Source organism: Sparassis crispa (genome assembly GCF_003851025.1).
Source record: "Sparassis crispa DNA, contig_000008F, whole genome shotgun sequence".
In the NCBI taxonomy this organism is placed as follows: Eukaryota; Fungi; Basidiomycota; class Agaricomycetes; order Polyporales; family Sparassidaceae; genus Sparassis; species Sparassis crispa.
In genome coordinates, this window is record NW_020939755.1 from 134358 (window position 1) to 150997 (window position 16640).

General features: G+C 50.7%; 2 protein-coding genes across 2 annotated transcripts; one reads left to right on the forward strand and one right to left on the reverse strand.

Annotated features, from left to right (window-relative positions):
• Positions 1–2668: 2668 nt before the first annotated feature.
• On the forward strand, positions 2669–7502 carry SCP_0900500 (hypothetical protein; the record flags this gene model as incomplete). The annotated part of the gene is made up of 14 exons (XM_027761285.1): positions 2669–2879; positions 3248–3418; positions 3474–3557; positions 3660–3766; positions 3821–3951; positions 4005–4278; positions 4334–4757; positions 4809–4998; positions 5049–5253; positions 5305–6537; positions 6591–6687; positions 6737–6822; positions 6870–7015; positions 7082–7502. 14 exons carry the CDS (start codon positions 2669–2671, stop codon positions 7500–7502), a joined length of 3780 nt encoding a protein of 1259 aa, XP_027617086.1.
• Positions 7503–14531: 7029 nt separating this feature from the next.
• Positions 14532–16348, reverse strand: SCP_0900510 (hypothetical protein; the record flags this gene model as incomplete). Its single annotated transcript, XM_027761286.1, has 10 exons — positions 14532–14780; positions 14830–15100; positions 15157–15173; positions 15230–15352; positions 15433–15531; positions 15588–15650; positions 15704–15793; positions 15844–15900; positions 15957–16184; positions 16244–16348. The coding sequence occupies 10 exons, from the start codon at positions 16346–16348 to the stop codon at positions 14532–14534; spliced, it is 1302 nt and encodes a 433-aa protein (XP_027617087.1).
• Between the last annotated feature and the right edge of the window lie 292 nt (positions 16349–16640).

The following is a 16640-nucleotide window of genomic DNA, read 5'->3' on the forward strand; positions in this document are numbered from 1 at the left end:
ACAGACCCCCCCTTGTTACTTTACCGGTTACCGACCCAGTAGCTACTATATAACCGTAGGACGAGTACGCCGCCCCTCAGTGTCTGCTGCTAGACGACGGAGCACTGAGGGTGAGTCTCTTTACTTACTGCATACCCGAGTAGTACGCTGATGCCTTTGTAGTCACTCGTTTATTTATCTCTGCTTAGGTATGCACAATACACATAGTGTCTGCTGCTAGACGACGGAGCACTGAGGTCACTCGTTTATTTATCTCTGCTTAGCTCCGCTATCGCTCGTGACCTCGTAACACCCCCCCCCCCCCCCCCCCCATCTCAGCTCTCGTACAGGACTCTCTGGGTCGGGCGCGAGGGTGCGCCTGCTTGCGTGATTCAGTATATGACAACCTTTTATGCTCAGAACGCAGGTAATCGCAAGCAAGTCATACTGCCAGAACTATCTCCCGAGATAACTGACCGCATCATCGAGTTTCTGTGGAATGACTCCAAGACTCTCTGTAGCTGTGATCTTATCTCTCGCAGATGGCTACCGTCCAGTCGTTATCACGTTTTTGGCATGGTCAGAGTTTCGAGCCGAGAAGGTTTGGATTCTATAGTTCTTGCGTCGATCGAGGCTCCCGTACCTGGGACCACTGCTTGACACGCACGTTGACTCGATCTAACGGAGTCAAAGCATGAGAGGCCTGTGGATCGCGAGTAGTATTGGATACATCTTGTCCAATTTGCTTTAGCCAAGCGGTTGACTGCGAATCTCCGCCACGGATTGCACGTCCCATTCCTTCTTCGATTGTCGATGTAGGGTACCTAGAAACACGTATAATTTGTTAACAGCTTGCTAACGACTCATAAAATCCTATGTTCACGTTATCGACCTACGCCGTTGCACAATCCAGAGAGCAGTACAGTACCCCGCTGGCATCCAGTGACGGTAGCTTGGCTTTAACGAAATTGCGCCAATTCAGATCGAACTTCCGTCGCGGCCAGACACATCGGAAGCGCACAATCCGCAGATTCTAGTACTGTGGGAGAATCTGCTCCATTGCATTGCATCCAGTACCTCGATAACTGATTCTCTGCTGCCAGATACATGGATGATGGTGGCGATATCGCGGACCGCGGGGAAGACGGAGACGCCGAGCTCGAGCAGAGAAGAGAATGATAGAGTCTCGTAAACGCCATCTTCTACATCCAAGTTGGGAGGATAGCGCATAACGATGGTAGAAATGGATTGCAGTTGCGAGCACTTGGAGAGGTAGAGTGACCGCCACGGTTCTCCACCTATGGAAGATAGATCCTTCGTGAGCAAACATAGCACCATTGAGCTCAAGTACTTACTCGGGGCCACGCCGAAATCCGAGGTGAATTTGAGATGACGGATTGCTGGAGCGGCAACGTGAAGTAATCCTCCCAAAGCAAGGACCTCATTCCAGTTATGTAACTCTGCCTCAAGCAATTGGTATGAGTAGCAGTCATCTTCGGCAGCACATTCCACAAGACAAATCTCAAGCCTCTCCTTGACCGCCCAATACGAAGCGCACGCATCCGGAGGTGAGAAGGTATGTGATCGCTCAATGCCTTGATTTTCTGTCCCATTTTTCTGTAGTCCCAATTGTGACGGTCAATCCAGGCATCAGGACCAACATACAGCTCTCCAAGCTCAGAGAAGAGGCCAAGGAAGACTAGGAGGTCCTTTACGAAGAGGAAATACATCCAGTCTACGGAGAGGTGCTCTAGTTCGAGGCCCAAGCTTGTAAGGGAAGAACAATTACAGTTGCTGAAGAATCGTATACGAAGCTTCTGGAGATGAGGTATGCCTGAGATGATTTTATCGAGTGCGTGGTGGCAGATTGCGGGATCATCGTAAGCGTATGTGAAGCGGGGAAGTTCTCCTGCCAGATGCAAGAGGTGAATGTGAGACGCGATGTGAGGCAATTTCTCCAGAAATTCACGGAAATCACCAAGGCAGCTTTCCCGCGTTCCCGTTACTTTGATAGTTCTGAAGAAATGGCGTTGGCTCGCGTGGGTCCACGAGTGACACACTAGCGAACACGACGAGAGACTTACTCTGTCATTGTGAAGTTGGTCGAAAACTGTGCGCTTTATTTCTAGCGTGAAAGCAATGGCGTATGGTGACAATTCCCTGCATGCAGTGCAAACTGAGTCACTTCAAGTTGTTGTATTGTATAGTGGCCAGCTTACAACGCGAAAGGAAACCGTTTCGCCAAAGTGTTCCGCTAAAATATCTCCAAGGGCTTCTGAGATCATCGCGAGTGAAGTGCAGAATATCGTTACAAAATCACAAGATGGATAAACAATATGCAAGTAAGAGGTACTAGAAATAACGCTTACCGCTCAGATTTCAAACTCCTCAACCACCCTGCTTACCAAAGTTCTACAGACGAAGCTCGACAAAAATATCTGGTGTATCTATAGCGAGTATATCTTGCGGGTATGACTGGCGGTCGTAGGTTGAACTGAAGTGGCAAATTGCCACTGAAGCGAGACGCGTTGGTCACGTGCACGCGTCTAACGCCCACTTCGACAGGGTCCGGCTTCACTACTACTCCTTAAGTTGTCCTAGTACTCCTCCTCCCCCGGCATCCCACATGCGAACAATTATTATGTTCGACGCTGAAGAAACTGCATTTCCCTGAAGTTTGAAATCTGTCATGTTACCTACTACCGTCACCACCTCTCGACGTCCCTCACTGCGTAATCGCAGCTCATTCATGGCTCAGACGGACTTGTTCTCTGATTCTCGCACGCATGGATATCAAGGTCCCAACCGCCATGTTGCATTTCCTCGTGCGAGCTCCAGTGGAGGTGGTGCCATCGCAAAAAGCGAGGATGGGACGAGATGCGTGGTCGCAGGAAGAGAATGTACGTTGCGTCTCGCTTTCTTCAATCCACGTGGCTAGCGTTATCTTCAAGACGTTTCCATGCTAAGTACACCTGGATTCGATGTTCCTGCACTTGGCATCATTTGCCAGTACGTTATTCGCTTGAGTGTCTTTCTGCGAATGAATCTCCGGAGTAGCTGTATGAGTAAGCGAACTTGCTCAGCTACAGATCATTTCCCAGAAGATAATCCTTTAATGGTGAAATTACATTGAGGCGTGTTCGTTTGCATATCTGCCATATTTTCGGCGATTGTGTTATGCATAGGCCTTTGGAACTTGGTGTCTCTTGGAGTCTCCTTGCGAACTATGTTATCGTTCATAGGCAACATTCGCTGAATGATTCCCTAGCTTTGCGCATCTTGCGCATGTCCGACCCCACCCCAGGCCTGTCTACTCCGATCGATCACAAGTATGTGATTGGTAGAGGCGGTCATCGTATCGAGGCGTCGCGCAACTTTTGGGAAGGCAGTGGCTTAAAGATCGACAGTGCGACCACGGATGTTGCTTGGGGTCATGGAAGTACGTCTTCTGCATTGGATTTATGTTTTCCTGCATGATATGCTGATTGTACAAGTTTTCAGCAATAAAATTCTCACCAGTGCCCGAAATGGTGAATTAATCATGTGGGACCTGAACAAGCCAGGTTCGTCCAAGTATGGTGAGATATAGTATTTCTATCCTTCGTTCGTTGCGATAGTCGTTGGGCATTTGAGCTCGGATACTCAAACGCAAGAGTGCTAATAATAAATCCTCACTACAGAACGAAGGGCACGAGACCATGTTCGATCAATTCATGCCCTCTCATATTCCTCCATCGTCCAGAACTACTGTATGACTGGTTCTGCTGATGGCGATCTTCGTGTTTGGGTAAGTGAGCGAATTTCACACGTGCAAAGCGGTACTGAGGTCAGTTCACATCAGGACCTCAGAGATCTTTCCAAATCGATCATGAGGATCCGTCATCCTACATGTGTTCGTGCCGTTGTCTTCTCTCCGATCCCTTGGCGACCCCTTCGCGCCATTACTGCTTTAGACAATGGTTGTATATACAGGTTCGAGTCTTTTTCACCTCTTAGGCTGTAACCAATGCGGACCCATAATCCAGATGGGATCTTAACATGGGCCAACGTGGACAGCTCGACAGGATCCCTGTTGCACATGCTGGCCCTATCCTCGCACTCGATTGGTCTCTTCCTTCCTCAACGTTGAGTCCCGCACGCTGTACCGTTCAAGCAAACTGGTACGGTGGCACAAGCTCTGGAATGTTAGGCGACATCCTGCCTGGTACTGGAAGCTTGCTAGGTGGTGGGAGTGCTGGTGAGCCGGAAGGAACAGGGGAGGGGTGGGTCGCCAGCGGCGGTCTGGATAGGTGTGTGAAGGTAGTGTTAGCTATCCTGATTTTCAGTCCTCTCGTTCACCAACTTCACCTACCAGATTTGGGACTTAACAGGAGTATCTGATAAGTCCCACATATCTCACCATCCGACGTACACATTGCGTACCGCCTTTCCGGTCCGTCGCGTCCTATGGCGACCAGGGTACGAGTGCGAGCTGGCGATCGTTTCGAATGCAGACTTCGGCACTGGTGGCAATTCCGATCTATCCCACGTAAGTGTCCCCTCAACTGCAGGGCCAACTTCAGGACCTTCAGCAATCTCGTCGGGCATGGAAAACGTGACATCTAGTCCCCGTCTTGGCGTGTCTCTCAACATCGTCGACGACGCGGACAATCCAGAGATGAGTGCGACTTCAGTATCAAGAGGCGACAGGAGCGATCCCATTGAAGTCTGGGACGTGCGGAGGGGGTACATCGCGAAGTGGTCCATCGGCAAGTCAGGGATGGAGGGCGGAGTGACCGGTCAGCCTTCTACGTTTTCAATTAAGCTGCTTGCTTACGACTATTTATCAGATGTGGCCTTTGCTGACCCCCACGCGATTTGGGCGCAGCATTCTTCTGGGACCTTTTCCCAACTTGACCTACGTCAGGCTAGCAAACCACTCGATGCGATCCCCCGCACATCAGTGACATGGGACGCGTCGGGTTCTCTCACCTTCGTGAGCGACCGTCCAAGGCCTTGGGATGTTCCATATGATGACATGTATGCTGATCTCGCTGATACGTTTCGAAAATATGCTAACCCGCGTGCAGCAAACCGGAGAAGAAGGAACATCTGCAGGAATGGCAGAGCAAGGTGAAGGCTTTGGGCGATGCTACATTTGTGCCCAGTACCCAGAACATGGGTATGTTCACGTACGACAACTCCGGTAATGATTTAGAGACGTTCGTGAAGCTTGCGCAAGGGTACAGATATGAAGGTAGTGACAAGCAGAGCATCTGTGCGTGCAACGCGCAGGTTTGTCCGCTGTCTCCCCTGCCTTATGTTGGTGCTGATTCATCACCCCAGGTTTCTATTGAAGCGAGGGAGTATGGAGCGGCTCAAGTATGGACGATCCTCGAGAATTTACTTACCGATCTCATTAATACCTCGCCAACGTCTCATCTCGCAGTGCAACCGTGTGCAACCATTGGCTTACCTCACTCGATATCTGCGCCTGCCGCTATCCCCACCTTGACTTCGCTCCAACCATCCACACCTCTAGCGCCACGATCATTATCTACTGATGCAGAATCCGTCCACAAAAACGTCAAGGAGGTCAGCCCTAACACTAGTTCACGACACCGCGATGATAGGCAAGGTTCTCTCAGCCATTCTCCGCACCGTCTAACTCCCACACCTTCACCTGCTTCCTCACCTCATCCGACAAGTAATTCGTTGCCCCCCACGACGATCTTCGCGCGTCGGGACTCCACTGCGGGTTCGTCCATCAACACAAAGCGGCCTCGTCTTCCGTTGTCGCCGCGACGTCCTTCTTTCTCCACGAAGAGTATCCATAGCGTTCATAGCGAGAGCCCGAACGACAAGAGCCACGGTAGCCTGCGTCACATCGGCGAAGGCGCGCTAGATGACTCCGACTCTTCTGGAAGTGACAGTAAAGCGGGCAGTGTGGACGAAGAATTGAAGAGCGATGGAGAAAACGAATCACCTCTCCGACCTCCTGCATCTCCCTATCTCCATCCACGTGTTGGTACTGCCAACCCTAGTCCGCTGTCTCGTGTAGCTGGACAACATACGTGGACGGAGGACGAGAAGGAGGATGAGGACTCGCCTTCGCCCGGGTCGACGTCCGAGTCGGAGTCAAGCGATACGTCTTCCCCGGGCAGGGTGGGTAAAACGAAGTCGCGTAGAGACTCCACGCGCAGCCGGACACGCAGTCGCAGTTCGACAGTGGCATCGTTGGCAGTGGCATCCCAGCACATTCTCGTGAAGTGCCCATCTCGCAGTAGCATCCGAACCGTTACTGCTACGCCTGTGCAAGACAGCAAAGTCGAAGCTGCGTTATGGAGAGACGATACCCTGCGCGAGCCGCTCTCAGCCAAGCATTCCACCCATAAGCGCTCGGTGTCTGAGGCACTGTCCAGTGAATTTCTATTGGATGGTGATGAACGTCCAGAGGACCATGCTCACTCGTCTACTCAAAGTGATACCCATCGGAAGGTCATCCAAGAAGCCGAGTTCCAGTTCAGAAACCTCGGATGGGAAGCTATGCGAGAGGAATTCAGAGCTTTGGCTGACGAAGTATGATCTTACGCTATCTTGATGATCCTGTTTTCTCACTTATGATCCTTCAGGGTAACGTGCAGATATGTACTTTCCTCGCCATTGTCGCGCCGGAAGAGCTGAAGGTGACGAAGTCAAGGATGGTCCGATTTCTCGAGTCGTACATTGGTCAGCTTTTCTTCCAATTTTTGTTCCTGTTGCTCACCAAACCGTATAGACATGTTGAGTCGATTGCGCTTGCATGCCTGCGCTGCGTACATGAGGAAGTTTGTCGACGCAGAGGAGATCCGTGCGACAACCGCGGTGAGTTCTGCCTCACTATTGACAATGTTAATCTCATGTCAAAACAGTTGCAAACGACGATTCACACTGCATGCGGTCGCTGTCGCAAACCTATCATCGTGCCATTAACGGGGGCTAACTCTACCGTCAAGCCGAAGGGCATCTACTCCTACTGCTCCTCATGCAGATCCAACGTCGCGAATTGTGCCATCTGGTCAGTCCCTGTTGTTCCGCGTCTTCAATTTCTCTTCAACAACCCATTAATGACCTCTGAGTGCAGTCATCTGCCTGTGCGAACACTGCTGTTCAAGTGCCCAGTGTGTATGCACGGTGGCCATCAGGAGTGCTATCGCAATTATTACATGCGCCGTCCCATGGTGGAGCTCACTTCACCTTCATTCCCTCCTCCCGGTGAACGCCAGTCGCTCTCAGGCTCAGATCCTGGGATGACTGTTGTTCCACCACGAACCCGGGGCCGTGCGACCTCGCGAAGCGGGTCTACTACTGGCGGGGACAGCGATGGCGGTTCGGACGACAGCCGTGGGACGGGAATTCGAAGCGTTGTGGCAGAGGGAAGGGCTAGAATAGATGGTGGAGAACAGGTGTACGATGCTTCTGTGCAGGTTTTGTTGGGCCATCCGTGCGCCGTAGGGTGTGGCCATCATTGTTGGGTTGTGAATGCGAAGTCTCTCCCTCAATAGCTATCCCGTGCACTCGTGTAGTACCAGGATAGGAGAGCCACGGCTCAAATGACGATTATGCTCTGAGACTGGGCATAGCTTTTGCGCGACAAGACCACACCGTTATACACTATGACCGTCCAACTTCCTAGACGAGTCTCATCTCCCGTGACTGGCGGTCTTCGTCGACTGCTTCATCCGGATGCGATCAGCACGATGTCTCTGGGAATTCACGCGCTGTGCGAAGCCTGAACCTAGATAAACATCTCGTGTGTATGGTGCTCCATCGTAATATAATAATAAGCAATATCCGAGGTAGGAAAGTCTGTAGTTCCCGAAGCAGGTTAGGTGTTGCAAAGCTCGGGTAATGCAAACAAGAGCTCGAGGAAGTACTCGATCTCATCTCATCTGCACTACCAATTGATTGTCCCTATGATCTCGAGATTTTATTCGATGTTCGTGTAATCGGTCATTCGTGCCCCAAGTACGGACTCGGCGGGTGAAAAATCGACATCCATTAATCACATTTGGGCCGCTGGTTATCCACGGTTCCTGCATTTCTACCTTGCCATACAAATATCTAGATCAAGGGGACAAGCGAGTAGTTCGAGGAGAAACGTTGTTCCGAGTATACCTAGGCCATACCTCCGATTTGTTACATGGGTCGCCAAAGTTGGAGTATGGTTTTCACAAATACAGCACTATACCATGCAATACAAATGCTCTATCCTATAAAATGCGACCGTGCATTTCAGACTTTAAGTTCTTTGTCCGCTGTCCGCTCCGAAAATGTGCTACCACATTGTCACGTACGTTGAGTATGGCTGCTCTCACCAAGTTCGCACTCGACGCCAATACGTGAGCACTCAGATACCTGCAGAATTTCTGGAATCCACTCACTCACCGTATTCTAGGTCGACTGCAATGGAGCTAACTGCCGAGTGAGCAGGTTTCACATGCCAGTCGAACACGACTGTGCTAATGAGTGTGCCGACATGTAAGTCGCGAGACGGTGGACGTAATGATTAACGCTGGCTGAAGTCCCTCACCACAGAATGCTGCCCGACCAGCACCTTGTCATGACAGTGCGGCGAGAACAATGCAATAGATGCCGTGGCATTGAGCCGTCAACTACCAATGGATCAAACGGGTCAAATGGATTGAACGGTCATGGTGAGAGCGAGAGTGGGGACGAGACCGACAACTAGACAGAAGGTCAGATCCAAAGAATGTGTGCATTGCGCCGTAGCATTGGACTATGGTGTGCAAGGAATTTCCTGGATCTTCAGTATGTTCAGATACCTGCCGGTGTACGCGCGTCGATTGCAGCGGGAACTATAGGTCGTCAATGCCGTCCAAGAGAAAGCTAGTCACCGCCGGTGACAATCAGCGCGGATCCGACGAGAGCGCTTCATGCCGTATTTCCACAGTGGAGACAGAGCCCAGCCCGGGTGATTTGTAGCTGTACTGTAGATAGAAGGGATGTGCCCAGCGATAGAGGGATCCCGGACCGACTGCACGACGGAGATTGGATGAGGAATGCGTGACATGAGCCAGCTGCGGTGTCCGAGAACCTGGCCAACAACGGCACTCACCTGCCCATCCGTCTTCTTGTCATGGGACGAACCCAAAAGTGTATGGGCAAGAAGAGACAGAGGTCTTAGGTTGTGGGGGTCGTCTCCGCAATTTCTTTGGGGTGTTGGAGCCAGTGACTGCGTATGCGGCTTCAGGAATATATTGAGACCGGAAATAGGGTACAGCGGGTGGTGGACGGTGATAGGATGAAAGCGGGTGAGAGACACGCCTTAGACGATGCGAGGTGTCTCCGCAGGACTACGAAGTAGCGGTTGGAAAGCGATGAATTGTGGCAGGAAATACAGCTGTGGTTTCGATGGAGCCCGGATGGTTGTTCATTCATTGTAAACGGTGCTGGCGGTGATAAGAAATATAGAGATGTGGACGGCCGTAACAAAAGGATTTTCGACCGCTGGAAAGGTAATGAAGAGGATAGATGTTAGTAGGAGCTAGTGACAGCACGCACTCGATCTTAGTAAATCAAGAGCAAGCACAGTCGCGACCGCGGCCTATTGTTCTGCCGTCCACCAGCAGCGGGTAGCCGCCGAGCCGTTTCCACGCCAGCGGCCGATAATTTGGCTCCCTCTGATAGACGTTTTGATAACGACGAGTACTGCCATGCTCTCGACGATGTCCCCGCCAGTCCTCATCATCACGGATAAAGAAAAATGCGACGGCGGTCTGACGGTTCATCGTAGCACCGCCCATCAATATCCCGCCAAGCCGCCGCCAAAACGGCAGCACCCCACCATCAGCATTCACCGACGTGTACTTGGGCACGACCGGCTCTCCCCTACCCCACGCCCAACATCACGCTATTGAAGGACGCTGGATACATGTTCGAAAACCGTACGTCGCTCGCTGCATTCTGCAGCTGAAACTTCCTCGACGTACCCATCACACAGGAACATTGCTCACACTGCTCTCTTTGTGGTATGGGAGGTATTCATATTTGTCCATTTGGTGTACAATCCTCCGGACCATCGAGCAGCCCGTTCTTGAAACACTGGAGCGCAAAGGTGTGCGAGTAGATCGGGCTACTAAAGAGCCGGTGAGGGTTTCATCCAGCCCTCCAGCCCGTTATCACTGAGCCATGCACCGAGCCCATAATCTGAACTTCCCACTGTGTAGAGTGCTAGAGGTTGGTAGCTATCCATGCGTGAGAGTATCGCATGGAGGTGAGTGTTGACGGAGGAACGATAACGTACTCATGCATAAGCTTCTACTCTGGCACAATACCGTCGAGTCGCAGTGGTGGCGCGTAGCAGGTGACTAGTTGCGAGGAACGTGTAACGACATCAGCATAGGCCTCAGCCTCCAACGACCACTCACTGGCAAATCTGATATCCTCAACGGCGGACTCTGCGTGGAAGCAGTGGGCTGAAGGTGATCCTTAGCCATGAATGCAGCCAGAGATGAAAGAGTAAGTGCATATTTCTCTGCGGAGGTGGCAAATGACTGTCTCACGTTCCAGCAGCGATGGCAAATCACAGACGTCACTGCCATTGCCAGCGTTCTGCTGGTACAATTCATGCCACAACCCAGCCACAATTTCGTCAAAGAAAGCTCGAAGCCTGGTACTACCCACTGAAGAGTCCGAGGCCGGAAGAAACCAGTGTCGGTCTCGAATGGGTCGCCTGAAAAATTGGGCGGCAGAGAAGCCTACATCATACGCCGCGGGTGAGGACGAGTTGAATTCCCAAGTACGATCGCTGAGCTTATCACGGTGGCGAGTGCCGAAACCGGGAAGTTGGCAGGCCCGCACGTCGGTGCAATGCTACCAGATCGTATATTCCAGGTAGCACTCAGCTTGATTCCAGCATGTACGAGTCAGCGCGAGTTACATTGTGACTTACCGTTTGACAACTGGGGAGCTTTGAAGGTGGGTAGCTGCGCTTTGAAGACTATGTAAGCCTCATGGCTGATTCGGGTGTGGTGCGGATACACGTTCGAAATCGCAGTATTTTGTATCTGTCTTCTTTCCGAGCGATTCGTCTCGCCCTTTCCCCTGTCCCACCGCCGGAATCTCAAAAGTGGTACTCCCTACCCCTTCGCCTTTCAAAGTTACCGAGTTTTTTTAAAACTGATCATGCCGTCCAACTGACATCCATTCTCCTAGCAACCATTTCTGACTGCTTTTGATTGCCGCTGTTCTTGTGTTTCCACCTCTCTATCTATATATCTTGAACGTTCGCCATATATCTCAGATAATTTCTATGAAAGCGAGACACTAAAACGTCTAGCTAGTCAACTGTGGTGTCACTATTCCAGCGACTTCTTCTCGGAGCCGATATCCACCTTTGCACACTCGCTCGATATAGCTCTGGCCTGCCGGTAATACGGTGATAACAAGCGACTTCTGCTCTTCCTTCTAGTTTGTCACATGCGAAGTAAAGATACGAAGCGTGGAAGATACCTCAAATTTGTAAGTGCACTGATTTTAGTTGCCATTGAGCGGTGGAGCGAGGGATCTACCTCAGCTGATAGTCCAGGTCGTCTCCACACAGGTCGTGCCAGAATAGAACGTGGAGCTGCGGTCTCTCTCTTTTGCCCTTCCCCGCACTAGCAGCCATTGACAACGGGATCTCGTAACGGACATTCCAGGCCTACCGTGAAGGTTTAATACATCTCGATTTCACGCGAGTCAGCAGTATATGCATTTAAGACATGACGCGTGATGTATATACAACACGGACACTGCTAGGAATATCCGACCACCAAATTCTTCGCTCGATGATTTTATGGAGAATACCTCAGTAACTCGCTGCGCAGACGCCGGCGCCTCGTCGTAGGGATTTTTCATTGTTGTGCGTTCATTTATCTTTAATTATTCTTCACTATTCCGCTCGATGGAGGAAGCGAGGTTCACAGATGTCTAAAATTTTCGCACTGAGGCCGTACCCCGATGTCTTTGCTAGTTTCCTGAAGGTGGGAGGATGCTTCTCACCACCAATAGCTCGTAGGGACCCCTGGAAGGATTCCCGCACTTCCCCCAATTTCGGTTCCTTCAACCAACTACGACAAGGCCAATTAGACCCTGTATTTCTTCCAGCCGTGCTGAGAGATTACTGTAGGTGCGTTAGCGCTCTGTCCCAGTCGTGCTTGCCGCTTCAGGTATCAGAGAGCGCCAAGACTGATCTCCAGTTGCAGACTGTCACAGTTTTTAGGCATTCGTACTGTCTGAGACCATTTGGCGTACGGTGAGCTCACTCGTCCATAATTTGGCAAGATGTCACTTACAATCCATGCACGCTCATCAGTTTGACTGTTTGCAATACCCCGACGTGGTCACAGTAGCAATCCGCGGTGCTGGCTTTGAAGTTCAAAAATGTCCCGGAAAACATTCACGACTTCGCGCGTCCTTGACCGGCACCTCTGTCTATGCTTTATTTCATGGGCTGGCGACTTGTACACAAAAGCAGAGATCGTCGGAATGGGTCCACGCGCCTCCCGTGAACCCGCATTGACACCATCCACGATATGATCCGTCACAGTAGGACGATCCGGAATGGCTCCCACAGTGTTTCGTCCGACTCCTTTTTTAGACCAGCAACAGAGAAGCACATATCAAAGACCCTCTGACACGCGTTCTGTTTCGTCCTATGACAGCTTGTTCATATGCGCGATTATCAGAGAAACCTCGCTAGGTTTTACGATGCCCCATGCGCGGAACTCATCACTCAATTGGCCGCATCACCTAAGTTAGTGCAATGCATCCGACCGGAAGAGGCGCCTGGTCGGATCGGACGGGGCCGAATCTGGAAATAACGAGAGTTTAGAAAGGTCGGTGCGGAGCATGGTACGCCCTCCAGCATTCATATTCAGCCTGCACAGAGACGACGCTGATTGTTCTCGCACAGTTTGTCCATCTACCGTGCGAAGAAATTCGCTATATACAGAACGGTGAGCTATATGTTCGTCTGCGTGTTCGGAGCCACCTGCGTTCCAGTATTTGTCAGATTCTTTGGCAGCTATATGCGCTGGTAATACGTGCAACAATAGAAAAGCGTTCACCTGGTTCGTTCGCCGACATTGTGTGCTACCAACTCCCCGAAATGACGCCCGAAGAACGTCGAACTTCTTGTAGGGCGAGGGGGCTGTAAGTTAAAGATCCGCAAGATTTCGTGAGTGACGTCATAGTTCTCTCTGTCGGCTGCCAGTGACTGTCTGATTTTATATCCACACTGTCTGGCACAATTGGCACATGGTAACAGCTCCCATCCGAAGTCCGGAAAGCCTGGCGCACTTCTGCCCGCTTCAGTGCGTGCAAGCCAATTGCATCGACTTCGGTTCTTTGTGGTGGCCTTTGCCGCTGGGCGAGTGCATTCAGTTCAGGCACCATCATTTTCCGATGTCATACTTTTTCGACAACACCAGCCTCCCAACAGGATCATCCTGCGTGCTGTATGCCTGGTTTCGGAAGGATTTTTTCCGAATACGTTCCAAGTTCCACATGCTGAAGAGCTCGAGGACCGAGATCCACTCTCACTAGTCAAGACCTCGCCCCGCTCGTTATTCCCGTTCCTCGTAAATTGGAACCGCAAACTGGTAGACAAATATACCGCTTACCCTGGGACACATAACTCGCACCAATTGGACAAATTCTTCCTTTGCAACTCCCTCGAGGCGCAAAGGGTACTCGTCGCTAGAGCCGTCTGCAGTGGCGTTTTCTGAGACTGGCATGGCGAACATATCACGAAAACCTCGGAATCGCTCTCGAAGTTACGACGAGTAACTCTAAACAGGGCACCCTCGACCTGTAGCCATGATGAATCGATGAGTTCGAGCATATAGATTGAAACTCTCAAGGAAAACGACACATTCGAAGTAGAAGTTGGCATCCCTTGCGGGCCGCAACTCATTAACGGGATACATTTGCGACAGTATCGCACGGCAGTGTGGTGGTTGGCCTTTAGAGATTGCGGCAGGTGTCCTGCAGATTTATCTAAGCTGCCGCCTCGTGTGGGACGCATCAGGAGAAGTACGAGCTTCTACGAGTTGGGAGGGAAGTCACGACTTGTACAGTCGTGTGTACAAGCTGTAACATGCATGGTGCATGTGCCGGCATACTGCTCCATTATAAGAGCCGTATGCTTGTACCGAAGCTTGCTATGTACTGTTGGAGACAGTTGCCGTGTGGTCCACCGAACGCCGATGGCTTTCGTTTAAAAGCGGCGTCTAGAAATAAGCAGCGGCACTAAATACGAATTCATATATCGGATCCAATGGTAATACCTCCAGCGAACAATCGGGAGATACATATAAAGATGAGGGTATGTTAGATATACGTGAAATCATGAACGCAAGGGAAACATAGCGTGACGGCAGAGTAAAAGCATGACACTGTCCTGCGTATCTCGTCCCACGTCTTCACAGTCGTAATTGCACTCAGAAAGAATGCCGCCCAAACATTCAGCCCATTCTTCGGCAGAGAACTGCGCTCGTGTCACCCTCATCTCCCAACACTTCCTGCAATCAATTCGTGTGCTTTGCCTTCTTGTTGGGCATTTCGCCATCGTCGCCTTGTTTGCGCTTCGTGGAATAACTCTGAGGCTTTAGTGCTTTCAGAGAATCATAGAGGTCGTGGTTGAACCCGATGCACTGCAGGCCGGTGCACTCCACTTTCGCCACGCCCTTGTCATACAGATCTGCAATCAATTTTTTGACTATCGGTGGTATCAGATGGGGTGTGCGGAGTGTACGGCGCATGACTGCGCTCTTAACCTGTGCAGACAAAATTAGAAGCAGATACTTACCACTGTTCTGTACCCACAAATTTAGATAACTGCTTGTACTCCTTGGTTATCAGGGTAAAGAGGTTCAAACACTTGAAGGTGCCGGCGTAGTTCCAGCGTGATGTCAACTGATCATGGAAAAACACTTCGCGTGTTTGACCTAACAAGCATTCGTGATCTGTAGTCTTAACCCATAACTTGTTGCCAACACCAGCATGGTATTCAAATGCGGGGGATAGGACAATGGCGTGCTGCGACTCTTTTGATGCCCACATGAATAATTCATTGACTACCAGAGGTTCCTCGGCACTAAATCCAATATTTCAGTCCAATATCTCACAAGGAGAGCAACTTCGCACACAAACCACAGAGCTTTTATTTCCTACGGGTCCCAACGCTTCGTAAGTTTCCTGAGTAAGAGCATTGATCACTACACACTTTTGTCAGGCAACCTTGTAGGTTCTTCTTTACATGCTTCAGGCCCAGAGAATCTCTGGAGATGTTGGTTTGGTCCTCAATTGGCGGCAGATCAGCCATGTAGTCAAAACAAGTAACAGCTTCCTGTCACCGAGGGTTAGTCAGTCACTCCAGCCAGCTCATTTTAACGCTTCAAAGAAGCTAACGGTAGGACAGACTCATACCCGGGTATCATCAGCAATATCAACGTTGTCCCATTCCTCGTTCTTCTTCTGGATTTGCTCTTCAAGTCGACGAACTTTACGTTGAGCGTCGTGCAGAGCCTCCCAATCCATCCAAGTATCAGCGATCAGCTTACTCCGAAAAATTAAATGACTACCGTGAACGCAACGTCCCTCTCCTCCGTCAGCTGCACCACGACAGCATCAGCAGCTTCGCGAGCCTAACAGCCATCAGCACTACGCCGAGAGAACGACCAGATTTCTAAGCAATCACGTCGTGAAGTTCGAGTTTCTCGGCCTTGGACTGCTCGTATTTCTCCTTAAGCTTTATCACCCTCTCACGTAATTGAGCAATTGACTCTGCCTAAAATGTCTCCACGTCAAGGACGTCTGACGTGGGCGAGGTTTACGCACATTTGCTTCCGAGCTGTCTTCCATCTGTGATTTCAACCTGTGCACTTCTTCTACAGCCTATTTGGTGACGAAATCAACCAGAGGACACTTAACGAAGATCAAGCCTGCCCTACCGGACAAATGCCTTGAAGACATGACTTCATGTCCACATCATCCTTCATGTCTTCCGACACAGTAAAGAGTGGTACCGCTGCCTCTCTCAGTCTGCTCACTTCCTCCTGCAATATCTCGTTGTCGTGGGATAGCACAGCGACTTGTGCTTCGGCATCGTGAGCGCGTCTTCTGTAGTTCTCCGCGGCAGGTGTTGCTCCTTCTGTGTGCACAGACAACGATCGAACACGCTGCGGTCACATAAGCATGAGTGAAAATTAGAACAGTAAACAGGCGATCGTGTGCTTACTGCCTGCTCGGAAGCCTCGAGCTTGGCTCTCGTCGCCTGTAACTCCTTGTTAAGCAATTTTACTAGCTCAGATGCGAGCTCGGGGTCTGCACTGAGGGTATCCATGAGAAAGATTCGCGAAATTTGTCAGCTACTATAATGAGTCCTCAAATAACTTTGTCGATTGAAGGAACTTGGATAGGTGATTAATATTGCGGGAGCATGAAAATGTTCAACCTACGGATTAATCTAGATAAACGAGCACGTGATCAGGACGCGGACGCGTCGCGACTCACGGTGGACTAGTAGAACATTAGGCTCATAAATACAGCCTGTCAACGACAATGCCACTTCGATGTTCCCACGGGGCGGTCCTCAGAGGATAGGTGGTGCATGATCCTAGACTAGTAGAATCTAG